The sequence below is a fragment of the Camellia sinensis genome, chromosome 6 (assembly GCF_055761805.1).
Source record: "Camellia sinensis isolate YWXY chromosome 6, ASM5576180v1, whole genome shotgun sequence".
In the NCBI taxonomy this organism is placed as follows: domain Eukaryota; kingdom Viridiplantae; phylum Streptophyta; class Magnoliopsida; order Ericales; family Theaceae; genus Camellia; species Camellia sinensis.
In genome coordinates this window covers 179,420,660-179,444,913 of record NC_138966.1, presented here as the reverse complement: position 1 = coordinate 179,444,913, position 24,254 = coordinate 179,420,660, and the positions used below count along the sequence as shown (strand labels likewise).

The 24,254-nt window shown below is 38.4% G+C and overlaps 2 protein-coding genes across 3 annotated transcripts in view; both read right to left on the bottom strand.

The window, feature by feature from the left end:
* Positions 1–470: 470 nt before the first annotated feature.
* LOC114311358 (uncharacterized) overlaps positions 471–24,254 on the bottom strand; it is a 218,702-nt gene continuing 194,918 nt past the window's right edge. Inside the window, exons 2-6 of one of the 2 annotated variants that reach the window (XM_082875538.1) lie at positions 10,448–10,550; positions 1,359–1,473; positions 1,165–1,254; positions 937–1,035; positions 471–849 (exon numbers count right to left, since the gene is read on the bottom strand). In XM_082875538.1, coding sequence (XP_082731664.1) covers positions 748–849; positions 937–1,035; positions 1,165–1,254; positions 1,359–1,473; positions 10,448–10,515 — 474 coding nt within the window. In that variant the 5' untranslated portion in view covers positions 10,516–10,550 and the 3' untranslated portion in view covers positions 471–747. Of the gene's footprint in view, positions 850–936; positions 1,036–1,164; positions 1,255–1,358; positions 1,474–10,447; positions 10,782–24,254 lie in introns of those variants that run through there. The other variant, XM_028257502.2, reaches the window with a different exon arrangement.
* Positions 14,917–16,103, bottom strand: LOC145792476 (uncharacterized). The gene is made up of 2 exons (XM_082873158.1): positions 15,272–16,103; positions 14,917–15,164 (listed from the first exon to the last, which is right to left on the bottom strand). Exons 1-2 carry the CDS (start codon positions 16,068–16,070, stop codon positions 15,136–15,138), a joined length of 828 nt encoding a protein of 275 aa, XP_082729284.1. The 5' UTR covers positions 16,071–16,103; the 3' UTR covers positions 14,917–15,135.

The window sequence follows — 24,254 nt, the reverse complement described above, 5'->3', positions numbered from 1 at the left end:
TTATTCAACTCAACCCCGCAAAGAAATCTAATTCTTGAGGAACCTGTGCAAAATACTCGTGCCATGAACAAGCAAGCAATACATAACTATCAGATTATCTCCCACATTGATTCGCAATTAAAAAACCAGTAATACCATAAGAAACGAAAGATGAAGCTCATTAAACAATACGTTGATGACACATCCAATGGTAATTTGCACCAACATTAAGAAAAACAGTTGGATCAAACTTAAGTGGCATGTAATGAAGTGCTTGGAAGCTGAAGAATCCAAAAAGAAATCAGTCTTCATATGCATGAAACACAACATCCATGGCCTAGCAATTAGCCAAACAGAACAGTGCATACTTCTCTTGCTTTCTTTCTTTTTTTCACAAGAAATATTTTTTTGTTACTCAACAACCTTTTTCCAATATTTTTTTGGCTTAGACTGGTTAGCTACTAGAGTTCTCTTTTAACACAAAAGTCATATTTGGGAAAGCGAAAAAGAGGAAATAAATTTGAAAATCTATGTTCCTGCTGAAGTAGCAATAACTCACCCTGGAACAAGGGCAGAACCATTAACAATTCGTCTGGTCAAAAAATGAAGGAAAACAAAAGACAATTACAGCAATAAATCCTGGGCTAAATAACTTCAGAAAGAGGTCTCTACAATGCAAAGCTGAAGCTGCATGGCAGCCACTTCGCATCCCGAAATTTAAACGCTACCCTAACAAACCAACCTTCAACTATCGTTTCTTCCATATATCTAAACTGTCTTGGTTTTGGGGGTCTTCTTTTTGAGCTGTTTCCTTGGAATTGAGTTCTTCATCCCAAGGAAAAAGAGCAATGCACCAAAAAGTGCTATGCACTGCCAAGAAATGCAAATCAAGTTAAAACCAAGTTCACTTGCAGTGCATAAATATAAGTTGACAAACAAACCAGATACAAAGCCAACCTGCAAGAACTCCTCTAGGAGTGAAAAAAATTCTGGTCCGCCATAATTATAGTTGTAGAAGTCATACAGAAGTGGAGTGGTATATGCCAAGTGGTACAGCTAAAGAAAGAAAAATAACTATAATTAGCGGTAATAAAATAAGAAGCAACTCAAGGACAATCTAGTTACACAATTTGGTACTAATATATTGTTGAAAGATGAAAATTTGGGGAGTAAGATAGTACTAACCAGTAGGTAAGCACCAAGGGAACTGCCAAATATAAAAAGAAAGCCACCAAACCCTTTTAGAAAAATAGAGGCTGCAACAAAATGCCTAACCTGAATACAATATCTCCAAATTAGATACATTTAAAGCTAGATGAAAGCTGACTCCAGTTTTTCGAGGAAAATAGAAAGCAGAGAAAGTAAAACAAGAGTCTCACATCAATCTTCAACGCACTTTGCCCCAACTTAGAAGTTAGAAATTTCTGGAGAACAGCTAACTTGGGAGCTAATTCCTTTGCTGCAGGCCCACCATCAGTACCAAAATCATTGAACCTGTGCAGATGCGTACCACATTAAAAAATGAAAATAATCTTCCGACACAAGCCAAGAGGATAAGCAATATCAAGGAAGGCCATTAATTGATCTAAAGCTTGAGAACAAGCAGTAACAACAAGCTAAAATATATAACAAAATTAAAGAAAATGATTAAGAAAAGGTAGAAGATTAAAAAAAATGAAAAAAGGCCCTAAGAAGAGCTACTTTGTTTCTCCATTATAAGTGGGGTCATTTTTGGCACGACATGAGCCAGACAAAAAGTTAATTAGCTAGGGTTAGTTAGTTCTCGATAGTCAACACAAACCCAAAAGTGACACAACACGATAACACAAAAATAAACAAGTTGGGTTAGTGTCAAACATGCATAAATTTCAATATTATTTCCACTAATGGGTGCCATGACATGTTTCAATCCCCTTGTGTAATCCTATCCAACTGATTGCAAAAATATATGTAAAATAGGATTTTGGGGTCAATATAATCTTTTTGTTCTCCATTTGAGATAATATAATATAATAAGGTTTAGTTTTTTTATTTTGAGGAAATGCAATAGAGTTGAAATTAAACACTTTATACGAAGAATTTCATCCAGTAGAAATTAGTTTCATAAAACTTAATTTGTGGGATTTTTTTAATGTCTCTATACACTTGGTATGTTTAATTAAGGGTGAAATTTTTTGACATGACACATTAACACCACACAAACTAGACACAAACCCAAAATGCTAGACACTCTCTACTCTCTGGTCAATCAATCAATTCATCCCATTTTGACTGCTTCATAAAAGCCTTCAAGGAATGCTAGCCTCTACTCTGATTGGTGCTACACCTACTACTTCAATTGGTGCTAATCACAAGAAATCCAATATTAAAAAAAAGAAACTACTCAATGTGTTCCAAAACTATTTTTATTAACCGTCTTTGCCTCCTTACAAAATTGTCCCACTATTAAATTTAAATGCATCACATGGCACAAAGTGGTCATGCTCAAACGGGGAACCAAGGAGTGGAGGGATGTAGGAGGTAACAAATATATGCAAACAGCTCAACACTCTAAAATGTCTGCATATATGGTTATTTCATCATAGATAATCCAAAGATTTGTGTAAAATGAGAATTTTCAATAAGATTGATGAGAATCATTGTGTTCTCAATATATTGGTGGATAAGTTTGCATTCAATAAAAGTGAATATATCCTTAACATCTTGCAGTTTTAAATCCACAATAGGCATCATGTCGAGTTTTGGTGAGATTGACATTATCACTTGAAATATTCACAATATACTTAATGCTCAATTGGTCGTGTTTGTTCCACGGATATGATCAAGCAGGATTGACTGTGCTACGACAAATTGTATACGAGACAACCAAACCTAAGTCTAGTTTACACTTTAATCTGGTCTAATACAATGCCTGGTCAGGGATAAAACGGGTTCCAATGCATTTAATGCCAATGGATTCTGTACTAGCTGTATCTTGCCATCAACCTAATCCTAGGATTAACAATAGCAACCCCACCCGACAAGGGTTGTTTTATCCCTCGTACATGTGATAATATATTGAAATTGAACAATTCATCTATTACCTTCGCCAACATATACACAGGATAAATGGGCCCAAGTATTAACAATCCAAACCCACCTATTTAATCCCATAATAAAAGCACCAACCATTAATTCCGTCATACATTTATGTCCATAGAATACCCATAAAAAGGTCAAATTCATTAAGATTCAAATCATTAATCTCTCTCTAATGAATTCAGTTGTTTCCTTAACTACTTTCTATATGCAAATTTGCTAGTTATTTGTGCACTCCAATCATTACGATATTCATCATTACAAGCATAGTAGTCAAATCGGAATTTGAATCGTGAATCGAAATGGTCTCGTACCGAATCATGAATCGAATCTTATCGAATCTTGAATTATAAAATTTCAGTCACTTATTCTAAATTACTTAGAAAAATATATCTACACACTTGGATGTTAAATATATCTCATGAATATGAAGCATTTAGACTTAAATCAATGAAATTATTATTCTAAATGATGATCATATAGTTTAATAAATAAGAAATAAACAAAAGTTCTTATGTAAGATCACCATCTTACCCGGTTCTTTTTTTAGATATTTCTTATTAACTATTCTTAATAAAGGCAGTAAACAAAAACAAACTCTCATTTTTCAAAGTAACAATAATTTAACCATATTGAAATTTAGACAACAAGCATACATACTTTTCAAGTAACAATAACCAAATAATAACGAAGAATTATCTGAAATATTTTATTTTAAAGCCTAGAACATTTTAAAAGGTATAACTGACCTCATTTATGAAATATTCAACTCTATTTAATTTAATAAAATAGCAATAGATAATTCATTATGTAAGTTACTTTAATCTTAAATATTTTTAAAAGATATATTATGATTTTTTAAAGGGAAAAAATGAGAAAAAAAGGTTAAAAAAAACATATTGGGTTTGACAGAATCTGATCATATCCTATTAAAAACTCCATGATCACTAAAATAACAACAAATCATGTATATATTGGTTATTGTTAGAATTTCCCATCTTTACCTTCACCTACTCCACTACACACTCCACTTCACCTACCTCCACTTCACCTAACCCACTATCACCTCCACTACACCTACTACCACACCTCCACTACACCTACTACCACATTTTCTTCTATATATAGATTGTATAGGAATTGTAATTAATAAATCTTGTAATACATCAATCAATAAATACACCACTATCACCTCCACTACACCTACTACCACACCTCCACTACACCTACTACCACATTTTCTTCTATATATAGATTGTATAGGAATTGTAATTAATAAATCTTGTAATACATCAATCAATAAATACATCTATTTTTACATGGTATCAGAGCGAGGTTAAGCACTTAATATTTTTCGCTTCACCGGCGGGCGGCAACCTCGCCTTAGCCGCCCGCCGGACCTCAACCTATTCCGCTGACATCTCTATCAATACATAAATATACATACCTAATTGTCAGATCGCTGATCGTCCTCTTTCCAACCACCCTTCAGAATAGATCTGGGAGATCCACAGCCAACAATCTTGACAAACTTCTGATACACAATTGAACCACCCATTCCAAGCTCTTCGTAGCTCACATCTTCGAGGCAATAGCCCTTCACACCAAGCAAACACGTCTGCTCCACTAGTGACTTCATCCAAACCAGTCATACACATTTCCACCGTGTAAACAGGTTCACAGCAGTACACTGAGATCTGATTTTCCTCGCCGATCATTTCACCGTCCTCGTCTTCTTCATCGTCCTCCGATTCGAACGCGTAATTCGCAGCCGACTCACTGTTCTGGAACCGAGTCAGATCGAAGGACTCGCAGAAGGTACAATTTTTCCTTCCTTCTTCATGTTCTGAATCATGGTCCCATTTTCAGAACCAGTTTTTATTTCTGCTCGGAGAAGATCACCAGCACTCAGATGGGTGTACCCAAAGTGTTCTCCAATATTTGTCACTCATGTGCCTTGCAAATATCAGTCCGACCCCGTGCACTCTTTGTGCACTCTGGCACAGCACCCTCCCTATCAAAACGATTTGCCCTCCACCGCGAAGTTACTTGTGTGAGATCGTCCTTAGCAACATCACGTTCTCCAGAAATCTGCACCATCTCATCATCTTCGGCTGCAACTTTCCTTTGAAAGAATGCGCCTATTAGCTTTAGTGATTCTCCTCATCTCAGAAATTATAGCTCCTCCTTTCCCAGTAAGGCAGCCAATCCGAGAGGTTGGCACCAGTAGGCGGGGGACCAAGAGGCGAGGTCGGCAGAAGGGTCCAATCAAAACCATTTTCTCTCTCTCCCTTTACTTTTTCCACTCCCACCAAACATAATCATCACCATTTCCTAACCTTGTTCCCATCTTTTCATATAACCCATCATGCATTCCACTCATTGCAATATTAAAACTATATCACACCACCACCGTTTCTTTATTTATTTATTTTTTCTTTCTTTTTTTATTTTAAAAAAAAAAAAAAAATGGTGATAAATAAATAAATAAATAAAAAAAAAAAACATAAATAAATAAATAAATAAATAAATAAAAATATAGATTTGCCCACTACACTCATTTTATTCATATCGGGATCAACCCTGATCCACATTTTACACAAAAAAAAAAAAAAAAAAAAAAAAAAAACAAACAAACACCAACAACACACCCACATCCCCAGTGGGATTTTTTCTTCTCTACTCTGCTGCAGGTCTCTTCTTTTTGCCTCCGTCCTGGGCGACCCTTGACGGTACTGCCTCCGTGCTTCCTCGACCACCAAGCCAGTTGCCTCCTCCCTGCTCCTCCACTCCCGCATCTGGTGGCCCTCCAAATCGGAACATCACGGTGCCTTTCCGCTTCAGCTCCTTGTTTTCTGCCCTTAGCACGCTTATCTCTGCTCGCGCATCCTTATACATGCGTTGGAGCAGAGCCAGTTGGAAGTTTAACTGCTGCACCTCATTTGTCCTACTCTGCAGCCGGTTTGACAGGTTTGTGACCGCCGTCATGCTTTCCACACATACCTTCAAAGTATACTGATTGGCCTCCACATCCGACAGCACTGCCATTCTTTGCTCCACAGACCGCATCGGAAAGTTCAACGGAGTATACCCAGCGGTGTTTGGTTGAGGTTCCAGTGCCACCGCCCCAGTTCTCTCTCTCGTTGACTCGTTGAGGTCGGGAAAGAGGGTGAGCAGTCCACGGGAAGACGAGGACGAGGCCATTTTTCTGGGCAACAGAGTGTTACAGCGTATTACAGAGTTTCTCTCTCAGCACAACAGTGTTACAGCCTCTCTCTCTCAGCACAACGAAGAGTTTTACAGAGGATTTCGCAGTTTTTTTGCTTCTGCCTCGGCCTCAAGCTCTGTCATGGTTAAATAGCCGAGGCAGCCACGCGCATCGCGCGCCTCTTGCCGCCCGACACACTGGCACGCCTTTTCATGGCACATCTTTTGATAAAATGGACACGCCTTTTGATGGCACACCTTTTGATGAATTGGGCACGCCTTTTGATGGCACGCCTTTTGACAAAATTGGGCACACCTTTTGAGGGTGCCACTTTTTCAAGGGTCCGACAAGACTCTGTAAACTGTCCCGATATAGATTCCGGTTAGTTTCTACAAGGGTCCGACAAGACTCTGTAAACTGTCCCGACATTGATTCCGGTTAGTTTCTACAAGGGTCCAGCAAGACTCCGTAAACTGTCACAACATTGTCTTCTATAACGGTCCGACATGACCCCATAAACTGTCTTCTACAACGGTCCGACATGACCCCATAAACTGTCTTCTACAACGGTCCGACATGACCCCATAAACTGTCTTCTACATCGGTCTGACACCACCATACAGTGTCCTCTACAACGTTATGACACCCCATACAGTGTCTTCACCAACGGTCTGACACGACCATACAGTGTCTCCTATCCTTTTTTATTTTTATGTATTTCCTTGTTTTGTTACTCTCTCCAAACTCAAGTTGGTTAGTTTCTCTCCTCCTTGAGTTTGCGGGGGGCTGTTAGAATTTCCCATCTTTACCTTCACCTACTCCACTACACACTCCACTTCACCTACCTCCACTTCACCACACACTCCACTTCACCTAACCCACTATCACCTCCACTACACCTACTACCACACCTCCACTACACCTACTACCACATTTTCTTCTATATATAGATTGTATAGGAATTGTAATTAATAAATCTTGTAATACATCAATCAATAAATACACCACTATCACCTCCACTACACCTACTACCACACCTCCACTACACCTACTACCACATTTTCTTCTATATATAGATTGTATAGGAATTGTAATTAATAAATCTTGTAATACATCAATCAATAAATACATCTATTTTTACAGTTATTTTAGTATCAAATGCTATTAGAAGTTGTATATTATCATTTTTACTAAAAAGATAGAGAAAAAAAGAGTCGAAAATATATTGGATACGATAGTTTCAAAAATTGCATGAATCGTAAAAAACGAATCGAATTATGAATCGATTGTGAATCATGCGATTCACTAGATTCGTATCGATTTTAATCGCGGATCGAATCGCGAATCGTAAGATTCTGATAATAGAAATTACAAAGTGAACATACCAAGCACCGCAAAGGTGGATATACATCCAAAGTTAATATATGTAGGAATTTGAATTACATTGATAGATAAAAATAAAAAAAATGCTGTAGATAATATATTTCACATAATGCTTTATATGTGAATAATATATGAATCAACTTTAAGCCGACAAGGAATTGAAGATTTATATGGCAGTTAATAAATCAAATAAATCGTGATTTGACAAAATGGCTGTGTCCATCAATGTGTGCACTCATCTACTTTATTTAATACTAAATCTGAATGGTCTCCTTATATGGAAGTAGAAACCTTTAGACATTGATAAAAACGTATTAAATCTGAATGGTCTCCTTATATGGAAGTAGAAACCTTTAGAGACATTGATGAAAAGGTTTCCTGTTTCAGACTATAGTCCACTACCCGGGCAATAAGTTGAAGAAACATATTTGCATGATTACGTTCACTGATTCCACTGAATAATTTATCATCTCAATAAAAGATTCCAAGTATGAAAAATAACAAATTCTATGAAAATATGTACACTTTAATTTGCTCCTCATGATACACAAGTTATTATGGCAATTCAACAGTGTAATTGTGTAATAGAAGGGCATAGCGAAAAACAAATACTGATACGACTTAAAAAATTGTGGAATGATTTGATTAAAAAAAAATAATTGAGATGAATGTCAATATCATTCACACAAGTTTCAATTCATCAAATCAGCTTCATTTTGCACAGATAACAAACCCTTGTTCTTTTTTAAAAATGTAAACATGCAAAACTCCTTTTGATTCAATTCAATCATGAAAGGCCAAAGATTAAAAATGCCATGTAAAATACATTGTTATGAAAGTTGATAAACGGAATTCAACAAAAAATAAGCTCTAAGCTCAAATGAAGGATTAATTCCTCTTATACAACCCTAAGAAATAAAAGAAAATGGAATAAAGTAAGAGGGGGAATTTTAATATGTTAAGTTACATTAAATTGAACCACCATAACGTATTTGTCACATATTCCCTAACAGAGCAACTCAAGTTTTTGCGTCATACATTGGCCAAGGTATATTTTTCAAATGGCATTCAACATTTTTATTTTTTTGATAAGTTTCAACAACATTCAACTTGTAATAAATAAAAATACCAAAAATTCAAAAACTAAGCATCCAAGAAGTAAGGTGGCACAATTCTTTATCTTCTTTCCTTCCCTCCCATGCAAAAAGCAAATCCCTTAGGATTTTGCTAAGCTAAGGTAACCTTTTGTTGCCAAACCTCTGAAATCTCCAAGTATAGTTCACCTAAAGAATGATCATAGTGATGAGCATGCATGCTACCGGATTCTGTTCACTTGATACAATTTAATGCGCTGTTTTGGTAATCTATAGCCATGTTTAGGGCCACTCCCACTCCCACTTCCTCTCTGCCTCAACTATCTCTCTCTCGCACTCCCACTTCCCCACCCCCACCCTTCCACCCCCACTGCCCCACCTTCTCCCTATTACTCCCAACCCGCACCCCTCCCTACCATCACCAATCTCAATCTCTAACCCCACCAATTCAACATCACCTAGAGTTTTTCAATCCTACCTAATTGCTCCTCCACTATCCTCAAATAATTTTCTCCATCTTGCCTTTCCTACACTTTGCTTTACGTTGTGTTTGTTTGGGAGATTTGGGAAGGGATTTAGAAAAAGAAAAGGAAAATGTAGATAAAATGTAAAAATATACTTACATTTCACCTGATTTCACACATCTTTTCCCTTTCCCTTTCCTTTTCAATTTCCAAATCCCCCAACCAAACACAACGTTAGTGGAAACCTCAAGAACTTAAATCACTTTTTTTCAATCCCTACTAGAACTTCTTCCTCATCATGAGTCTATGACTGTAGGGAAAGTCAACTATGGTAAGCTAGCTAAAACTGAATGCAATCCTCTTTAGTCTCCACTAATTGGAGTTTCGATAGAGGAAGGGAGGGGCACTGGGAAAGGGTATTGGAGGTGATCGTTTATTGATTTATATACATAAATATATCTATATGTACATGATTATATATATATATATATATATATTGGTTTAGTTTAGAAGAGGGTATTTAGATTAATTTACAAGTGACAAAAGTTAGTCCACAAACCACAGGAGTTAAGTGGTTATTTCCAAATAACATAGTGTTTCATGAAAATGGCCTACAAGGAGGTGAAATGAAATTTGTGCTTCAATAAATTTTTTTTCTTCTTATGAATGCATTTTCCTTATCTTCATAGAACTAGAGTGATTAGTTTCAAATATTCAAGCGAATGAAACTAGGCTGAATGAAAAATTATTCAAAAAAAGCTGGGCACTACTGGCACCGGAATTTGGAAGTAAAGGCAGCAAAGTCACACTTCTTTTTCAAGTAAAATAGCACAAGAAACCAGTCACAAGTGTTCCGTCACTGATCAAATCTAAGAAATTTAAAAAGAAAAAAAAAAAAAAAAAAAAAAAAAAGAAAGAGAGAGAGAGAGGGGGGGAATTTTCACTACTTGCCAACCGGGAGACCTAAAAATCGAAATCCTCCGCCTAACCGAACCCAATAGAGGTATTTGGGCTCGTTTCAGGGCAATATTTCCTCATTTTGAAGCACAAAACAATACAAACCGTGAGGATTCTCAAAAAAAATTCAATTTCATTAATATTCCAACAAATCAGAGGCACGAACGATACAAAAGCAAAAAATGAATATAGAGCTGGAAAAAAAACTAGATCTGACAACAATTCATATACACACAATGCATTATACAGCAGATCTACTATACAGAGATAGGGATAGAGCTTACATTTGCCAAGCGGAGAGGATGAAGAGCGAGGCGAAGAAGACCCTTCCGAGGAACGAGAGGAAGCCCATTACTGGTTTTTTGAGAGACAGAGAGAGAGAGAGAGAGAGAGAGAGCAAATCTCGGGGCCTCCTTGCCTCCGAGCACTCGAACTGTGAATAAAAAATTGTATGATTGTGTTGCGTTTGGGTCTTAATGATGTCTATAAGCGATCAAATCAGAATATTTGGAGGTTCGTCTACACACGCAAATGGATTGATTCCTCTTTGCCTTTTGAAATTACAATTTAAGGGCTTCTACTTTCAATTATTTACCGCAGACCCTACCCACGCACGACAATCGTGAGTCACGTGGCTGATTCTCAATAAAGGACTGGATTCTTAAAAAAAAAATTGTTTTATTATTTATTTTTCGAATAATTTTTGTTAACTTATTATTGTTATTTTACTATAATTTGTAAACATAAAATTTCAGAACATAAACCTTACACTTTGGATCATTTACCATGTGTATTATCAAGAGATCAAGACACAATGACATATCTGAATCCATTGATGAACGGTTAAACGGAAGCGTCTGATTGTCAATAAAACCTTAATATTGACGTTGTTAGAGCCTTCTAATCCTTTCCCTTATGTGCCTTATGTTTCTCCTTGAGAGGATTTAGAAAACAAAACAGTATTCTTGTTTTTTCACTCTTGGGAAGGAATAGGGACCATAACCTTTTAAAGGTTGTAATTGGTTTTCATAACTGAAAGGTAATGAAAACCAATAAATTAACCATTATTGGTTTCATAACTGAAAGGTAATAAAAACCAATAAATTAACCATTAGTTTCATAACTGAAAGGTAATAAAAACCAATAAATTAACCATTAATTTCATAACTGAAAGGTAATAAAAACTAATAAATTAACCATTATTATTATTGGTTTTAAAACTGAAAGGTAATGAAAACCAACTTTAACCAATATGTTTTAATTTCTATTTCTGCCCCTCATAGAAATAGAAATTATACAACTAGTATCTACACATTAGGTCCATAACACATATACCCTTAAGCCTATTAACTAAATTGAATCACTTAAATTGTAGGCTTCTTATAAATAATAACACCACATTTAATTATGTGGTCCCATTGAGACATTATCTAACAATCTCCCACTGGACCACATATGTATCCTGAAAAATGTGCTTAACTTTAGTGAGCTCAGAAATTTGTTATCATAACTTGAGGGTATCCAAACAATCTTGTCCATTAACTATATTAATATAGGATCAAAGCGGTCTTCGTTACATCAATCGTAACTCGACCCACCAATGGTCACGTATACTAATACAGCTAAATGACATAGATCAATCATGGATGCGTAGCATGGAAATTACATGTGATGTGATCCATACATGCCTATTTCCAACTGGTCCTACTTAACTTTATTGAGATCAATACTTCACAATACGTAACAGAGCGTAATAAACTGAATACTTCATTTCTGCAGAAATTAATCTAATTACATAGATAAAACTCAAGACTGACATAAAGCAGTAATATAAATACAAACTCCCACTAAACCAGAATGTTCTCAAATAGAACAACACCCATCTGAGCAGTGTGCTCATGAAAGACCTTGGGTGGTAGTCCCTTCGTAAGTGGATCCGCTATCATGGAGTTTGTCCCAATGTGCTCTATGGAAATCTGTCCACTTTGCACTCTTTCTTTTACAACTAGGAACTTGATATCAATATGCTTTGATTTTGTCGAGCTCCTGTTGTTATTGGAATATAAAACTGCAGACTTATTGTCACAATATATCTTAAGTGGTCTTTCAGTGCCTTCCAAAATACGCAACCCAGTGACAAAATTCCGCAGCCATATCCCTTGGTTTGATGCCTCATAACATGCTACAAATTCTGCAGCCATGGTGGATGAAGCTATGAGTGTCTGCTTTGCAGACCTCTAAGAAATTGCTCCGCCAGCTAACAGATAAATATAGCCTGATGTGGATTTCCTACTGTCTTGGCATCCAGCAAAATCGGAGTCGGAATATCCAATGACCTCTAACTTATCCGATCTCCTATATGTGAGCATATATTCCTTTGTTCTCTGTAAATATCGCATAACACGCTTGACTGCTTTCCAATGATCCATGCCAGGATTACTTAAATATCTGCCTAACATGCCAACTATAAACGCAATATCCGGACGCGTACATACTTGAGCATACATTAGACTCCCTACAGCCGAGGCATAAGGAATCTTCTGCATTTCTTGAATTTCAAGACTGTTCTTCGGGCATTGGCTGAGACTAAACTTGTCTCCCTTAGCAACCGGGGTTTCACCTGATTTACAATTTTGCATGCCAAATCTAATGAGTATTTTTTCGATATAGCTCCTTTGTGATAATCCCAGAATACCCCGAGAACGATCTCGGAGTATTTCGATTCCTAATACAAAGGAAGCATCACCAAGATCTTTCATTTCAAAATTCTTAGATAGAAATCTCTTGGTGTCATGCAATAAGTTTATATCGTTTGTGGCAAGCAATATGTCGTCAATATATAAAACCAAAAATATGTGTTTACTCCCACTGAACTTGTGATACACACATTCATCAACAACGTTAGTTTCAAAACCATACGAAGTGAGAACTTGATGAAATTTGAAGTACCACTGACGAGAAGCTTGTTTGAGTTCATAGATGGATTTAGTCAATTTGCAAACCATATTCTTTGGGTCTCCTGACACAAAGTTTTCTGGCTGCACCATATAAATTGTTTCTTTAATGTCACCATTAAGAAAAGCTGTTTTGACATCCATCTGATGCAACTCAAGATCAAAATATGCAACAAGCGCCATAATTGTCCTAAAAGAATCTTTCGAAGAAACTGGAGAGAAAGTTTCTTTAAAGTCAATTCCTTCTTTTTGAGTAAAGCCTTTGGCTACAAGACGTGCCTTATACCTCTCCACATTACCATTTGAATCCCTTTTGGTTTTAAATATCCATTTACAACCTACGGGCTTCGCACCAACTGGTAATGAGACAAGTTCCCAAACTTTATTGTCTTGCATAGACTTATATTCTTCATTCATGGCTTCTATCCACTTATGAGAGTTGGAACTTTCCATGGCTTGACGAAAGTTGATTGGATCATCTTTCGACATTCCATTTTCTACCTCATGTTCCTGGACATATACAATATAATCATCTGAAAATGCAAATCTCCTTTCTCTGGTGGATCGCCTTAATGGCACAGATTCTTGAGGTTGAGGTTGTAGAGTTTGTTCTTCAGGAACAATTACCTCATCTTGAATGGGGGTTTGAACTATATTATCTTGAACAACATTGTCTGGTTGAGGATTCGAAATTACTTCTCGAGCAATGACAGGTATAGGAACCTGTGATTGGTCAAAAGTAGTAGTAGGAAGTGGGATTACTCCTGCTTCCTCCTCAAAGACAATGTCTCTAACTGGATTTCTCCCCCCAAACTCAACATCCTCAAAAAATGTTGCAATTCCCGTCTCAAATATTGACCTATTTGTGGGATCGTAAAACTTGTAACCCCGTGATCGTTCGGCATAGCCAATAAAGTAGCTGCTAATGGTTTTAGAGTCCAATTTTCGTTCATGAGGTTTATAAGGCCTCGCCTCAGCAGGACACCCCCACACATGCAAATGTTTTAGACTAGGCTTTCGCCCAACCCAAAGCTCATAAGGTGTTTTTGCAGCTGCTTTAGTTGGCACCCGATTTAAGATATAAGTTGCTGTCTTTAGAGCCTCACCCCAGAGGGACTCTGGTAAAGTAGAATGACTGATCATACTTCTTACCATATCCTTAAGAGTCCGGTTTCGTCTCTCAGATACACCATTTATGCTAGGTGATCCTGGCATGGTGTATTGTGGGACGATTCCACATTCCTCCAGGTATTTTGCAAACGGTCCTGGACGTTGTTCACCTGATCCATCATATCTGCCATAGTATTCACCACCACGGTCAGACCTGACACTTTTAATCCGTTTGTTGAGTTGTAACTCAACTTCGGCCTTAAATTTTTTGAATACGTCCAAAGACTGTGATTTCTCATGGATAAGAAATAGATACCCATATCTGGAATAGTCGTCTATGAATGTGATAAAATAATGTTGACCATTCCAAGACGCCATAGGGAATGGGCCACAAATGTCCGTATGAATTAATTCTAAGACATCTGTAGTCCTATGGGCACCATATTTCTTTATTTTGGTAACACAGACATCAAAATCTGAAAAATCAAGAGAGTCCAAAATTCCATCAGACACAAGGCGCTCAACTCTAGATTTAGAGATGTGACCTAGGCCATAATGAGGCTGAATTTTCCTTAGTTAATTTACGCTTTGTACCTCGTGATTCCACGTGCAAGGTTGCATTATAAGATGCAATAGTTTCGAGCAAATATAGATTATCAAACACATTAAGTAAACCAGTACCAACAACATTGGAATTAATAGACATACTAAACTTCATATTTCCAAAAGAACAATAATATCCCAATTTGTCCAATACAGAAACAGAAATTAAATTCCGTCTAAAGGACGGTACAACAAAAGTGTCTAATAAATCCAAATAATAACCAGTTTTCAGTAATAATCTAAAGTGCGCTATTGCCTGCACTTCTATCGACTTGCCATCACCCACAAAGATGTATCTTTCAGCATCAGTTGGCTTTCGGTAGTTCAGGCAACCCTGCATAGAAACACATATGTGAGTAGTAGCACCAGAATCTACCCACCAAGTGTTTCTTGGTACTGAAGCTAAATTTATTTCAGAACAGACCAAAACATGAAATGTACCTTTCTTTACACGCCAGGCGACGTATTTGGCACAATCCTTCTTTCTGTGTCCGGGCTTGCCACAAAAGAAACAACCATCCTGCACTTTCTGTTTCTTTGGTTCCGGACCCTGAGGAATAGCAACTTCCTTTCCCTTATGCGTTCTTTTGCCCGTATGCTTGGAGGTGCTTGCCAGATGAGCACTTTCAGTCCTTTCTTGCTTCAATCTCTCTTCCTCTTGCACACAAAATGAAATGAGCTCATTGAGAGTCCATTTCTCCTTCTGGCAGTTATAACTGACCTTAAATTGGTTAAATTGTGCAGGAAGAGAGATGAGAACTAAATGCACGAGCAAATCATCAGATAAGTCGAGCTTTAGTGCCTTAAGTTTTGAAGCCAGATGAGACATTTCCATGATGTACTCGCGAACATTACCCTTGCCTTTATACTTTATTGAAATCAAGCTTGCTAAAAGCGTGCTTGTTTCAGCCTTATCGTTTTTAGCAAAACGCTTTTGAATTTCTGAAAGAAATTCACCGGCAACGGTAACATCCTCTGTTATTGCACCCCGAAAAACTTCTAGAATCCCACGCTTCATGATCATAAGACTTAGCCTGTTAGAACGATCCCACTTTTCAAAGTACACAGTTTCCTCAAGAGTACTTTGTGCAGTGAGAGCATTCGGTTTTGGCATTCTTAATGCCAAGTCTATGTCCATGCAGCCGAGAACAATCAATATGTTCTCTTTCCAGTCCTTAAAGTTTGTTCCATTTAACATTGGAACATTGTTCATGTTGGCAGAGATTGAAGTAGTCGACATTAAAGCTGAATAGACAAGAAAATAAAAGGAATGCTCACATTAAGTTACCAAACAGATAATCTCTAAATAAAAAAAATGACAACATCTCAAGATACCTAGCACAACATTAATACCAAACCTTTGGGTAGTGATATTAACTGTAAGTGGTATTCTTGTTGTAATGATCAAACATTGACAATAAGTTATGTCAAATAACAAATCTATCTTTTGATGGATTTATTATTCACATTAGGTTTTCTTGACAATTGGCACATGTTTATCACCACAAAATGTGTGTGTAATTCTGCCAAGTTTTAATCATGTCTTTGGACCGATAAATACCCGCATGAGATACACAGACATGAACTTCAAAACATTCCATATAAAACAATCTAGACAAGAGAGATCACTTTTGTGACATCTTGTTTGAATTGACTTATATTGAGAATGTTAGAAAATTAAATTTCTGTAGACGTTGTATGAAATTACATTAAATTTAAAGATTTCTAAATTTGTGACCCCGTATATGTTATATAATCTGAAGCAATTCCAATTATATATATACATATATAAATAGAATTGACGGGTCCAAAAAAAAACTGAATCCACCGAATCATTTTACAATGCCAGAAAATAGATTGCCATTTTCACAGAACAAAACAAGAAAAAACAGAATTTACATCCATAATAAAATTCAGAATCTGATTCCAGGAAACTAAATAGAATGAATAAAGCATATCAATTCTGATAAGACACATGATATGTTAGCTCTGATACCACTTGTAAACATAAAATTTCAGAACATAAACCTTACACTTTGGATCATTTACCATGTGTATTATCAAGAGATCAAGACAAAATGACATACCTGAATCCATTGATGAACGGTTAAACGGAAGCGTCTGATTGTCAATAAAACCTTAATATTGACGTTGTTAGAGCCTTCTAATCCTTTCCCTTATGTGCCTTATGTTTCTCCTTGAGAGGATTTAGAAAACAAAACAGTATTCTTGTTTTTTCACTCTTGGGAAGGAATAGGGACCATAACCTTTTAAAGGTTGTAATTGGTTTTCATAACTGAAAGGTAATGAAAACCAATAAATTAACCATTATTGGTTTCATAACTGAAAGGTAATAAAAACCAATAAATTAACCATTAGTTTCATAACTGAAAGGTAATAAAAAACAATAAATTAACCATTAGTTTCATAACTGAAAGGTAATAAAAACTAATAAATTAACCATTATTATTATTGGTTTTAAAACTGAAAGGTAATGAAAACCAACTTTAACCAATATGTTTTAATTTCTATTTCTGCCCCTCATAGAAATAGAAATTATACAACTAGTATCTACACATTAGGTCCATAACACATATACCCTTAAGCCTATTAACTAAATTGAATCACTTAAATTGTAGGCTTCTTATAAATGATAACACCACATTTAATTATGTGGTCCCATTGAGACATTATCTAACAATATTCATTTTTGCTAAGCACATCTTCATTGGTGAATTATTTTTTAACAAATTATAAGTATACCATCTGATATTTTCTTAAAATAAGAATTGTTCTTATAGCTTTAAAAATTATAAATATCTCTTTATTATAATTTTTTTATTTAACAGAATTAACTAAAAAAAAATATTCTAACTACACTCCTTACAATAATAAAATTAAATAAGTTATTAATTAAAACATAATTTTCATATTATTAAAAATTATCAATTGATTTGATAATTTATTAATAAAAGAGGTAATTTGTTATGCAATTATAAACTTAAAAAGATGATATATAATTTCAAAAATCATAATAAATAATTTGTATTTTAAATAAATCTAAAGAAGTGTATTTATAAATTACTCATTATTTTTTTAGTTTAACATGGTAAAAGGGTAGCTTATAAGTTGTTCTGCTAATGTGCAATTTAAATTAAAGTTATGCTATGCTATTACCTATAAATCACTATTTACTAACTGTCACTTAAATTAAAGTTATGGTACTTGCTCAGTTTAAATATAGTTCTCACATCATGTGAACTAGCATTTCAATTGACATGTTTTACAAAGTTACATATGATACAAGGCAAGCCTGGTTGACAATTGAAAATTTGTGTTGAAATATACTTGAATTAAAAATAAAATACATATGAAGGTGTGGCGTGTAGTTACTTGGATTATGAGTAACTATTGATTAATTTGATAGTTGGCTACTACACATCAATATTTATATCGTGTTTTGACCATAAACTTATTAATAAGTTATTGTGGGGATATATTTTCTAAGTACCACACGTGGTTAAGGTGACGCCGACGTGTCAACCGAGGTGCCACGTGTTCTGAACATGACGCTGAGGTTACCTCCAAAGATATCGAAATCCAAGATAAGCGGATAAGGCACAAGAGTCCTAGAAAAGGGGAAGACTACAGTTGGAAAAGGATAAGACTCTTAGGGAGTGTATCCCAATCCTACTAGGAGTTTAAGATTCATGGTAATCCTAAGTCCATTAGAGCTAGGCTCCTGTTGGGACAAGGATTGAGTTAGCTATAAAAGAGAGGCACCCCCGTGGGTCTAAGGTACGCAATTTATATTCTAAACAATGAGATTAGCACTATTGGTTATCTTTGAGAGATATACTAACTTGATCGTCGGAGTGCCCCCGGGTGGACGAACCACCGCCGGAATCTTCTCTTTCTGTTATAGGTTAGCCAGGTGTCATCTATTCTGTCAGTGTTCTCCAGCTGAATACTGAGTTGGGCAGTGTGATCAGAAAATCACTCACACAATTTGGCGCCGTCTGTGGGAAAGAAAGTAGAATAGATGACCAGTAACGGACAGAAGGAAAAGATTGGGGATGACACTCCTACTGGGAGTGGGAGACCTATTGACCTTGATGGCGAAGGAGACAGGTCCAACGCAGAAACTCATGAGCAAGCTCACAGAGTAAAAGACGTTGACCAGACTGGCGACGTACCAAAGAAACCTGATCGAAGTAGGTACTACAACGAGGACGACCTCCAGGTTTGGAAGGATAGGTGCCTACGGAGGGACGAAGAGGTAAAAGAGATGGCAAACAAATTGGCAGACCTGCAGTCGCTCGTCAATTTCATGATGCAAAATAATGTCATGCAGCCACCGTTCCCGCTGTAGGACACACCGATTCCAGCCGCCAATGCCCAGAAGGGAGGGCAGAAAATAATCCCCGTAGCTCCTCAGCATAACGGGAGCGAAAGATACTCTCACCGACCTTCTAGGGAAGTCGGACGACGAGAGTCGAGAAGAGAAGAATCACGGAGGACGCATCGCACAAAAGAGGTAGACCCCAAAGGACATCGGCATGTTCAGGGGCAGACATTGTGCTTTGACACAACTCATGTAGAATGGTCGAAAAGAACTCACCACGAAGCTGAAAGTAGCGCACTAAAAAGACTGAAAACAAGAGATAGCCGAGCTCCTAGGCGGACGAAGGAGGACTTAAGAGATTACCTCAAGAGGAAGTAACAGAATGCCGAGGCCGAGGTAACCTCCCCAGATAAGCCGAGGACACCATTGTCGGTGGAATTGGACAAATTTGAGGCACCGAAGCGATTCAGTATACCGAGGTTTCAAATATACGATGGTAAGTCAGACCCCAACTTCCATGTTGGACTATATTTGAACTCAATGGCATTGTATAGTGGGAACGAGCCGTTGCTCTGCAAAGTGTTCCCCTCATCCTTCGGGGAGATTACATCAGATTGGTTCCACAAATTACCGAAGGGAAGTGTGAAGACTTGGGAAGGCCTGGCCGAGATATTTGTGGCTAGGTTCGTGACAAACAAGCTGTAGCCATTAAAGGTGGACGCATTGATGGCTCTGAAGATCAGCAAGGATGAAGGCCTTAGGGCCTATGCAAAAAGATACTATGAGGTGTTCAATCGAATACCCGAATGTAATCAAGAGGTGGCGGTCGTATCTTTCAAGAACGACCTGAAAGACAACTGTCCACTACGAAAGTCTTTCGCAAAGACATTGCCAAAAAGAATGGAAGAGCTCATAGCAAGAATCGAGAAGTATGCTAGAGCCGAAGAAGACACGTCAGGGGCTAAGGAGATAAAACAAAAGAAAGGAAACGGCTCGCCGAAGCGAGGCCGAGGTAACAAAGGATCGAGCAAACAAGAAGCAAAACTGAGGGCCACACAGGCAGTAACAACTGTGTTCCGAATCCCAATTTACAAAGTCCTTGATCAAATTCGGAACCAGCCCTATTTTAGAATGCCAGAGAGGACTCCAAGAGAGTTCATGGGAAGAAACATTGGCAGGCATTGTGCCTACCACAATGAAGATGGGCATACAACTCAGGGTTGTAGAGCCCTCAAAACACATTTGGAAGACCTGGTGAGAGAGACCTTGTCGATGAGACCAGCACAAGGGAAGAACGGGCAAGGTTGCCTCAGGCACCAGCAGCCCCACCTCCCCCAGCACAGCAACTGCAAGCAGGAGGACCTCGGGTAATCAACGTAATCTACTCAAAGGTCAACGAAAACGAAATTCGAGGAGAGACCCAGAAGGTAAAACACCTACAACATGTCTACCAAGTCGGGAAGAAAAGACATTAGGCAAAAGAGTGCCAAGGACCAATGATAACCTTTACTGAAGCCGACCTAGAGATGGTCCAGCATCCACATAATGATGCCTTGGTAGTATCCCTCCAGGTTGGAAAGTGCCAAGTGAAACGCATCCTGATTGACCAAGGCAGCTCTTGTGACATCATGTACGTCCAATGTTCCAAAGAGCTCGGCCTTCACCCAGATGATATGGAACAATCCAATGGCCCAATGGTTGGGTTCAATGGAACGCCGACATGGCCACTGAGAATAATAAGCTTGGAGGTGCAGGCTGGCACCAGGAAGATCAAGACAGAATTCACCATCATCGACACACCGTCCCCTTACAACATCATCTTGAGAAGGCCATGGCTGCATACGGTGGGGGCAGTTTCCTCAACATTGCACCAACTATTACGATTCCCAACAGAGCATGGGATAGAGGAAGTCAAAGGCGATCAGCTGCAGGTAAAGAATTGCTCCATGGCAGCAATGAAATCTACCTGCAGCATACGAGAGCCAGAAAAGGCAGAAATTGAAGATGAAGACGTAGAAGTCCTAGAAGACATCGGCAAGGAGCTAGCCCAAAAAAAAAAGAGGCACTGAAGAAAATCCTCGTCCAGGATGGGGATGAAGAACGCTTTTTTCTTCTCGGCTCGGGCTTAACCGAAGAAGAGGAAAAAGAGTTGGAAGCTTTTCTGAGAACAAATATTGAGGTGTTTACTTGGACACCTTACGAAATGCCTGGCATTGACCCCGAGGTCACTTGCCACCAACTGAATTTTGACAGGTCGGCCAAACCTATAATTCAGTGAGCCAGAAGACCGACGTTGATGCACGTCGAAGTAGTCGAGGAAGAAGTAAACAGACTTCTAGAAGCCAGGGCCATTAGAGAAGTTCACTACCCGACATGGCTATCCAATACAGTGGTGGTAAAGAAAAAGAACGGTAAATGGAGGGTTTGCGTAGACTTTACCAGCCTCAACAAAGCCTGTCCTAAAGACAGCTTTCCTCTACCCAAGATTAACCAGCTAGTAGATGCCACTTCAGGGCATGGAAGAATGAGCTTCCTAGATGCCTACATGGGGTACCACCAGATAGCCATGTACCCTCCAGACGAAGAGAAGACCGCGTTCATCACCCTAAAAGGCCTGTACTGTTACAGAGTAGTGCCTTTCGGGTTGAAAAATGCAGGAGCAACTTACCAAAGGTTGGTAACCAAAATGTTCAAACACCTGATTGGCCGAACAGTTGAAGTCTACATCGACGACATGGTCGTTAAGACTAAGGAGCCTGAGGGTCATCTCGCCAATCTAAAAGCAGTCTTTGAAATCCTTAAAACATATCGGCTCCGACTCAATGCATCGAAGTGTGCATTTGGAGTTGGATCTGGTAAGTTTTTAGGATACCTGGTGACTAGAAAGGGCATTGAGGCCAGCCCAGATCAGATCAAGGCCATCCTAGAGTTGAAGAGCTCGACGTCGGCAAAATAAGTGCAGATGCTAACTGGAAGGGCCGCAGCCCTGAACAGATTCATAAGCAGAAGCTCAGACAAGTGCAAACCTTTCTTTAACTTAGTGAAAAAAGCCATAGACTTTCTTTGGACAGAGGAGTGCGAAGAAGCATTAGTCGATCTGAAGAAGTACCTGACCACAGCTCCAGTTCTTTTGAATCCAGAACCTGGGGAGGAGCTGTTTCTATACTTGGCAGTTTCAGAACATGCGATAAGTGCAGTACTAATCCGAGAAGAAAAAGGGAAGCAAAGGGCTGTTTACTATGAAAGCAAAACCCTAGCCGACGCAGAAACGAGGTATCTACCCTTAGAGAAATTGGCACTGGCTTTAGTAATGACTTCAAAGAAGTTGAACCATTACTTCTAGGCCCACAAAATTATGGTACTGACAGAACATCCATTAAAGTCCCTATTACAGTAGGGAGACTTAACAAGAAGAATAGCCAGATGGGCAGTTGCCCTAGGCCAGTATGATCTGGAGTACAAGCCCAGAACAGCAATCAAAGGCCAAGTTTCTGGCCGACTTCGTGGTCGAGTTCACGCCAGATTCCATTGTACATCAGGCTCCGTTGAGCCAAGATGAACGATGTCCAGACAAACAAGGAGAAGCCTAGGCAAAGGCGAAAGAACAAAAGAAAGAAGAAAAACTCAGACCCTGCAGCATTTACATCGGCGACTTCTTTCGACTGTTCGTTGATGGGAGTTTAAACCGACAGGGAGCGGGGGCAGGAGTAGTATTGATATCCCCAGATTGGCAGGTACTAGAACAATCAATTCGTTTGGAGTTCAAGGCCTCAAATAATGAAGCAGAGTATGAAGCACTCATTGCAAGACTGAAGCTGGCAGCAGCAGTGTAAGTAGATGAGGTAATAGTTTTTTGTGATTCACAACTGATAGTTAACCAGACAACAGGTGAGTTTGCAGCCCGAGATGAACGAATGTCAGCCTACGCAAAGGAGGTCATCAGCCTGTCAGCCTTGTTTCAGAACTGCCGACTACTTCAGGTAAGTCGAGATGATAACAGCCACGCCGATGTGTTGGCCAACCTAGCTAGTGCAGTACAACTTGGAAAAGCAAGGACAATAATGATTGACTACCTGTCGGGCCCGAGCATTGAACCAGTAACCAGAGAGCGTGAAGCGATGTGTGTAGACATGGGACCAAGCTGGATGGATGCAATTATTGCATTCCTAAAAGAAGGAAAGTTGCCAGATGACCGCAAGGAGGCATACAAGATCAGATTAAAATCGGCAAGATTCAGTCTGACAGCAGAAGGACATATCTACAGAAGATCCTTCACTAGACCCCTTTTAAGGTGCGTACACCCTTTACAAGTCGAAGATTTTTTATATGAAGTACATGAAGGAATCTGTGGAAGCCACGCTGGGGGCAGATCACTTGCTCATAGAGCCATCACCCAAGGGTATTGGTGGCCTTACATGCAGAAAGATGCAGAAGCCTATGTAAAGAAGTGTGAACAATGCCAAAAGGTTTGCACCTCTGATACACCAGCCAGCAGCAGACCTAAATCTTGTATCCAGTCCTTGGCCATTTGCCCAATGGGGCATGGATCTCGTCAGGCAACTGTCCCAAGCAACTGGACAAAGGAAGTACTTGTTGGTAATAACAGATTACTTCACTAAATGGATAGAAGCTGAACCTCTTGCCAAGATCCGAGATGTGGACGTAAAGAACTTCATTTGGAAGAACATTATCACCAGGTTTGGGATTCCAAGAGCAATTGTTGCAGACAATGAAACTCAATTTGACAGTAAACTAATCAAGAACTTTTGTGCAAAGTTCAAGATCAAGAACTACTTTTCAACCCCAAGCTTTCCACAAAGCAATGGACAAGTAGAAGCCTCTAACAAAGTAATTCTGGATGGGATAAAGAAGAGGCTGCAGGCAACAAAAGGAAAGTGGGTAGACGAATTACCCAATGTACTCTGGGCATATCGGACTACGCCGAGAAGATCAACAGAGGAATCCCCCTTTGCCATAGCTTATGGCACAGAAGTGGTCATTCTGCTGGAGGTCGGTATCCCTGGGATCAGAACCCAGGGGGTAGAGAATGGAACTAATGTACTCTTAACCCGAGATCTA